The sequence below is a fragment of the Branchiostoma lanceolatum genome, chromosome 15 (assembly GCF_035083965.1).
Source record: "Branchiostoma lanceolatum isolate klBraLanc5 chromosome 15, klBraLanc5.hap2, whole genome shotgun sequence".
In the NCBI taxonomy this organism is placed as follows: domain Eukaryota; kingdom Metazoa; phylum Chordata; class Leptocardii; order Amphioxiformes; family Branchiostomatidae; genus Branchiostoma; species Branchiostoma lanceolatum.
In genome coordinates, this window is record NC_089736.1 from 12,724,559 (window position 1) to 12,732,080 (window position 7,522).

Genomic DNA, 7,522 nt, shown 5'->3' on the forward strand with positions numbered 1-7,522 from the left:
GACTGGGTCAACTACTGCAGCTATAACTGACACCGTCACTCCGACGGCAACACCGTCACCGACTGGGTCAGATACTGCAGCTATAACTGACACCGTCACTCCGATCGCAACACCGTCACCGACTGGGTCAACTACTGCAGCTTTAACTGACACCGTCACTCCGACCCCTACACCGTCACCGACTGGGTCAACTACTGCATCTTCAACTAAAACGACTACTCAGTCTCCCCCTCTGACCGAGGCAACTGCCGCAACTGAAGTCACCACAGACATGATCACCACTACTAGCTCTTTTACAACTGAAGAAAGCACAACGGACGCTACGACAGACATGACCACAACAAGCGAATTTACAACTATTGCAAGCACAACCGAATCTACCACGGCTAAACCAACAACTGACTCTTCTACAACAAAACTACCTACATCACAGACAAGCACAGCTGAACCTCTGGTTTCGAATCCCCCAGGTATTTATAATCGACTCATCTGTAATTAAGTTAAAGGAATACATCGATGATACGAGAAATGGTTACAAGTTTATTTACAATTCCGTCAGTCTTCACTGTCATGATATGTTAAGATTTTCTAAAAATTTGTATTTTATTCTCACAGCTATCATCACTGTTCCTGAGGAAGTGCCCGCCACAGATCATATCAGTACGTATGAAATTAATGTTTATCTTAAATACCATGTTTTTACTGCTTTTAATGCAGGAGTCTTGAAACTGAAAGTCCTAGTAAAATTATCAATTCAATAAAAGTACAGTATGAAAGTATATTTGCATATTCACTAAATGAATCTGTATTTGCTACTTAATCTAGCATAATGATTTGCATACTACTCGTATGGACGATGATGCTTGTTGCGACGAGAGAAATAGATTAACTCCTCCTTACTATGTTTATTTGTGTTGGCAGATATAACAGCAGCTATTGTCGTTATTGATGTGGTGGTTCCAGTTAATTTCTCCATGGAGTTTCCAGTGACTTTGCTGGCCGGCACATTGGAATATTTTTCCTTCTTAGTCTCATTTCCCTTAAAGGTAAGGTTACATTGTTTTTGATAACATAAATAGATAAATAATAACTTTATTCCAGATTAATGCCCGGATGCTTATTCATTCTTGAAATTTACAAGGAAATGAGATAATAATAATAATATGTACACAGTAATGAAAAAGACATAAAGTAAAATTAAAGTCTTAAACTAGCGCTACTTCTAATCTTAACAGTTATTATTACAACTACGATTCTGAAAAAGACTTAATGCTGTTAGCATGTACACACCTTTTTTTACAAGGCAACAGTACTAGATGTGCATCTGGAAGACTCATTTGTTCTTAAATTATGTCTAGGTCGGGCCATACTACGAGAATACCGAAGGGTACCAAAGTATTGAAGGAACAAGACTAAGGTAACATACATAGAAAAATAACAATACGATGATAATTAGTCATATGATTTTAGACATATCATCTCTTCTTCAGACACATATTAAACTTACTTACTTGTAATGACTTTGATCTCAAAGTGGCCACTATCTCTTGCCTGTAGAGCATATGAGAGGACTATTAACAGCTCCTTATTGACATGTACATGTAAATATAGTAGATATAAGAAAGAAGATAAAACCCGTTGTGATAATTTTTATCTCTCTATTTCCCGACCTGACAGACCAGCAGACGCCAGAAGGAAGAGGCAGCTTGGAGACACCACAGAAGGCACTATCGTAGACTACGAAGTCAAGTATGACTACAAAAAGCTGGAGAGGGCTGGAGGTGTTCAAAACATTGCCGACGATCTTGAAAAAGACGTTAAAGCAGGAATTTTTACTGTCGATAACATCACAGCCAAAAACGAATCACTGGATTACTCAACTGAATCGGGTAGGTGGTTTCTAAGATAGTTCTACACATGGCCTAAACACAAAGTATTGGCCTGTTGTGTAAGATTCGGGTCAAAGTTGGCTAATATCAGTAAATTATCATCTTGATGATCTTTTAAAGACACAAACCGATTTTTTTTTCTACACGCATGTACGATAGTTGGCAAATACTGTGAGCAACTGATTTCATCTTAATTTGTTTCAAACCTCACCCCAATTGAGATATAAAGTTGAATTTGTAGTTTTCAGGGTTGTAATATAGCAACTCTATGGCTATTCTCTGTTTTGTGATATAGACTATACTCTTAGTTTGAAGAAATGACAAATGCTAGATATATGCGCATTCCAATACTACATACCAACAACATATAACTAACTTGAAAGGTGAACATGTATTGAATCAATATCTATTGTAATGGTTGGTAATGATCAATCTATTTAGACTTGTTTTACATTTTGTTGTACCTTCTTGCTTTAACAGAAATTTTAGCAGTGGTCACCGAACAGGTGATCCAACAGGTGGCTCAAAACCCAGGTCTGATTCAAGCGGGTGTGTGTGCTGTCACCAATTGCCCAAAAGGATACGAATGCAAAAACGACACGACTGGTAAAGCTACATGTGCTACAAAATGTACCGATGGCTATTGTTACAACGAGGGCACCTGTTTTCACGTGGAGAACCAACCTGTTTACTGCAGGTGGGGACATTGGGATTTTGATTACATATACATGTAGCTGTTTCTATCATCTAACGTTCCATCCATCTAGCTATCGATTTATCTATCCATCAATCTATCCAATATAGTATCTGAAATATCTGATAGTCTATAGCTATCCTCATTTTTTCTCCCTCTCTACATAACTTGAACTTTCAGTGAAGAGCAAGATGAGTGAAAATCCCGATGACACAACTTTGTGATGATAAGACCATATTGCGTACTATCTTTGTATCGTGCCTATTGACCCTAATCCTATCATATTTTTGCTGATGTTATGGGTACCATGCTGTATACCAAAAAGCTTCAATGTGCTTTTTACATGGATTTTTTTTCGCATTTCACAAAAAGCTGCAGCAATGATCCAACTGGGTTCTACGTCGGAGCAAGATGTGAATTCTACGCCTCACAGACACTGGTAATTGGGGTGACAGTTGGAGTAGGAAGCCTAATGATCATCATCATCATTGTCGTCTCCGTCTGTAGATGCCGCCGTCCTGCTAAAAAGGAAACACCCATCGACGAGTAAGTAGTAAAGGTTTCAATAATAAAGTGTGCCAGAGTCTCATTTTCAATTTACATAATTTTATATATGTATGAATTATAGACTACAAATTTCTTTACCTTCACAGATGTTAGTCCATCTCTTCCCTTGCAATTAGCCATTTGGCATACCTACTTACTCACTAATTCACTCATTCATTCACTCACTCACTCACACAATCGCTCACTGACTCACTGACTCACTGACTCACTGACTCACTGACTCACTCACCCCTCACTCACTCACTCACTCACTCACTCACTCAGTCAATCGCCCACTGACTGACTGACTGACTGACTGACTGACTGACTGACTGACTGACTGACTGACTGACTCACTCACTCACTCACTCACTCACCCTAGGCATGCGTTTGCAGATAAATCAATCAAATTGTAAACGCACCCAACTTTAATTCTATATCCTACTAGAACGTCAATATTCCCATAGCTCAGCATATGTTGAATATTGTGAATTTCAGGCCCCGAGAAGAGGTAGAAGCCACCTGGTTGTCTCCTGTGAGTAAACGCAAGAGAAAAAGTGCACGTGGTGACAGTTATGAAGAGGAACTGCCACTGTACACGTGAGTTTTTGTGCCACGGGGATTGTTGCAGATTGTGACTGTAGGAATCTATCGTTGATTCGGTTAACATGTGTAGCTACTCCCAAAAAGTAGAGTTTGAAATGTTCGATCTTTTGACTTATCTTCAAATACAGAATGATACAAATACAGCAATATCAACCTTTCAAGGGACGTTGGGAAAACGGGCACGGTAACGTAACAGATTTCCCAATGCTCAGTGTCAATTGAGAAAATAAACTAAGGGACGACCAAAATGTTGACACAAGGGCTAAGTTATTCGTAAGCAGAAATTGTCTTTAGTACGGGTTTGACTGTAAAAGACAAGTTGAGGAAACGTATCTGTAAATGTTATTAAGAATTTACTGAGCGTAAGTTTATCTTGTTACCCTAATCTGTGACTGTCGATACCCTACTTCCTCTTTACATACTTGGTAAATGAGGTGTGTAAAAATGTATAATTGCAAACTTGTAAAAATAGTACTGGAAAACAGCACAATGATAATACTTTTGACTGATGGTAGAAATATCAGAAATAAATTATTCATGTATTCTATACAATAATGGTTTTGCAGCTTATGTATTACATACTTGGTAAATGAGTTGTGTTACTTTCAGTATTGCGAATAGAAAGCGCACGACTAACGGTGGTAGGACTAACCCGGAGGCAGCGTATATCGTCTACGGGGAGGAACAGATGCTGGGAACGCACGCCCTGTCCGGTCAACATGCAGCGAACGGCCACAGACAAGGCTGGAAGCCGAGTCTACAAAACATTCCAGTGGGCAAGGTAAGGATCGTATAATGCTTTGTTAGGGCCCTCCGGCCCTGTCACACTTGTGCGTATATGCAAGTCCGCATGAGTTGCGTATTAGCAAGTTTTTGTTTTAGGTTAAGTTTGCAGCCGAAGAAGTCATTTCTTTGGTTCGATAACTAGGCTGCACAACGATGGACAAAGTAGAAAACAACTTCGTCCCCGCAAAATTTACTTTAGCCTAAAAAATGTTACTGCGGAACTCATGAGCACTCGACTATACGCACACGTGTGACAGGGCCCAAAGGTATTTAAGGAGCTTGATGCCTGACAAGCCACCTGTTTATGTCGAAGGACGATGGATTGTGCCTTACCTAGCTACATGTAATTATATATGATTATAGAAATCATTGATTGATGGTCTACAGATTGCTCGTATGCGTTACATATAAGGTGCCTGTCTGTTTACATTAGCCGCCATGTTGAATTTCTTAAAGCCGATCATTTTACCTTTTTATACTGACCTTTATTGCATCTATTTTTAAAGCCGAGAAAGGCATGCACTTTGTTGAATAATTAAAAGAGAAAAATAAAAGCAACTGGTAAAGGTAGAGTGGGCGAACTTGCTTAGCACGTAGTGCAATGCGTATACAGCAAAGTACACTGGGTGGCTCATACTCTTCGCGATAAGTGTGTTATGAAAACGTTTTTTAATACACACAATGATTGGCAGATCTTTTTCGATTGTTAGTATCAATACCGTACTGCATTTTAACGAAGTTATACTGTTCACAGGAACTGAAGATTCCCCGGCCTGGACTTTACGAAGGCAGCAACAACTACTGGCATCCTATTGTAAGATTTGTTTACGTTATGCTATCCATATGTAACATATTTAGCATGAGAAGCATTATATTGTCAACCCATCTTTTACGCCAAAAAAGCAATTACTCAAACAACTGGATATGATTTTGGAAACGGTCAGACGTTTCAAGTAGCATCCACTACTTTTCGTCAGTGACTGAAAAGTAGTGGATGCTACTTGAAACGTCTGACCGTTTCCAAAATCATATCCAGTTGTTTGAGTAATTGCTTTTTTGGCGTATCTTATTACCTGGATGTCTAATCTTCATCGACGAACCCATCTTTTAAGATGACAGCAAATACAAAATAGGCTCTATATTCGACATGTTATCTCCTGTTCATGTTGTCATACGGAATAATCAAACTATTAATATATTTGTTAGATATCTAATTACTAATTATGAATATTAATAAATACTAATTATGAACTGTACATTCTGTTGGTAAGATGGGATTCAATACTATAAACGGGTTTCACATGGTGACAAGGAAATTTTCAATGTATAGCTCAAAACAATTTTTTTTTTACCTACAGGACGGGAGAGTGTCAGTGTCATCGATGTGACGTCATTCTCCTCTGATTCGATCAACAATATATACTTGGCGAAAGGAAACAGTGAGGGAAGTGTATAGAAGATAGACTATGCATCTCCTCTCTCATCTCCAAACATATGGGAACAACAGAATAACATGTAAAAACTATGAAAGAAGTCATGTATGCTACCTCAATATTGCAACTGTAAATAATGTTTGCTGTGTTTTTGTTTTTGTTGGACAATATATTTTATCGTTTAAGCTTGCATAAGATATAGCTCACATATGGGTTTGATTTAGTAACAAGTCAGTGTGAAATGCATGTCAAACTTGTAAAAATAGTACTGCAAAACAGCACAAGCAATGGTGATAATTTTGAATTTTGTTACATGTATTAGAGATAGAATATGTATGTATTTTATCTAATAGCGGTTTGGCAGCTTTCATATTATATTACCTTATAGTTTTTACATTCCACAGACTGCGCATGTAGTGTTATAGAAATAAAATTACATGTGTTACGATGATTAAGTGTGAAAAGTCTTACTTGCATTCATAATATTAATCCACCCTCCCCCAAAGTGCAACATAGTATAATGTACGCTGGTTCTCATTTAAATGTACACATTTTGTAACTTCCGTAAGACATTCCTGGGCAGTAAGATTTGCCACATATAAGGTGCCAAACTGTCGTTTTTATGAGGACTTAAAACTTTTCTGGCTTTTCAAAGCGACAGTTTGGCACCTTATATGTGGCATATCTTAATGTAAGAAACGTCTTACTTCAAACGGTAACGGAAGTTACAAAATGTGTACATTTAAATGAGAAACGAGCGTGTAACGACTTTGATTAACCAGTAACGTACACATACAATCACAGTCCTTATCCTCTTTGAGCATATTATCCACATTTCTCGGCTAACAAATATATTTCATAACGCTGTAGCTGCTTTGAGTGGCTCCAAATCTCATAATCTCGTGGACTATAACTCACTTTGAATGAGTCCTAAATGAGTTATTTTCCAAAAAAGAATGCTTTTCACAGTATACAATAAAGTAGCCACTAGTCCCGTGCGCATAAAAAGTCTTTAAACACTAGTACCTAAACAGGAAAGATTTGTGGGTCCTTATTAATTTTGCATTACGTCTCATTCGTGTTTGACAGTACTTTTACCTGTCACATATATTGGGTATAGTACATGCTTTTGTTTGACGGCAAACAAGCATGTGATTGCTTTAGAATTGATTTATCGATCTTACGACAGGTAAAATGTATCAAAACACTTCACATAAGGTCGATAAAGGTTAGACATCCAGGTAATAAGATACGCCAAAAAAGCAGTTACTCAAGCAACTGGATATGATTTGGGAAAAGGTCAGACTTTTTCAAGTAGCATCCACTACCTTTCGTCAGTGACTGTTAGTAAGAGTTTCGAATAGCAGGTTTTTACCCACGAACTATGAATCGATATGCAAATAAAGAGAAGACGATTTTTAAATACTCCAATAGGAAAACAAATTAGACAAGTAAAGACAAGGCTGAAGTTAAAGGGACAATATCTCTTATTGTTTAAGTATGGGAGCTAAAGCTGGTTTGTCACCAAGGCTATGTCCCAAGTGTCAGACAGTTCGACCCTTAGCCCT

General features: G+C 38.0%; 1 protein-coding gene across 1 annotated transcript; it reads left to right on the top strand.

Annotated features, from left to right (window-relative positions):
* Window positions 1–271: 271 nt before the first annotated feature.
* On the top strand, window positions 272–6,405 carry LOC136449350 (uncharacterized). Its single transcript, XM_066449365.1, has 11 exons — window positions 272–470; window positions 616–660; window positions 922–1,046; window positions 1,359–1,417; window positions 1,678–1,889; window positions 2,370–2,586; window positions 2,956–3,129; window positions 3,628–3,729; window positions 4,345–4,516; window positions 5,276–5,335; window positions 5,880–6,405. The coding sequence occupies exons 1-11, from the start codon at window positions 272–274 to the stop codon at window positions 5,907–5,909; spliced, it is 1,395 nt and encodes a 464-aa protein (XP_066305462.1). The 3' UTR covers window positions 5,910–6,405.
* The last annotated feature ends 1,117 nt before the right edge of the window (window positions 6,406–7,522 follow it).

Bases quoted from the DNA above. Each gene is read 5' to 3' on its own strand.
- LOC136449350 (XM_066449365.1), top strand. From the start codon at position 272: ATGATCACCACTACTAGCTCTTTTACAACTGAAGAAAGCACAACGGAC. The intron at 2,587-2,955 runs GTGGGGACATTG...TTTCACAAAAAG, and splicing joins AACCAACCTGTTTACTGCAG to CTGCAGCAATGATCCAACTG. The intron at 3,130-3,627 runs GTAAGTAGTAAA...TGTGAATTTCAG, and splicing joins AAGGAAACACCCATCGACGA to GCCCCGAGAAGAGGTAGAAG.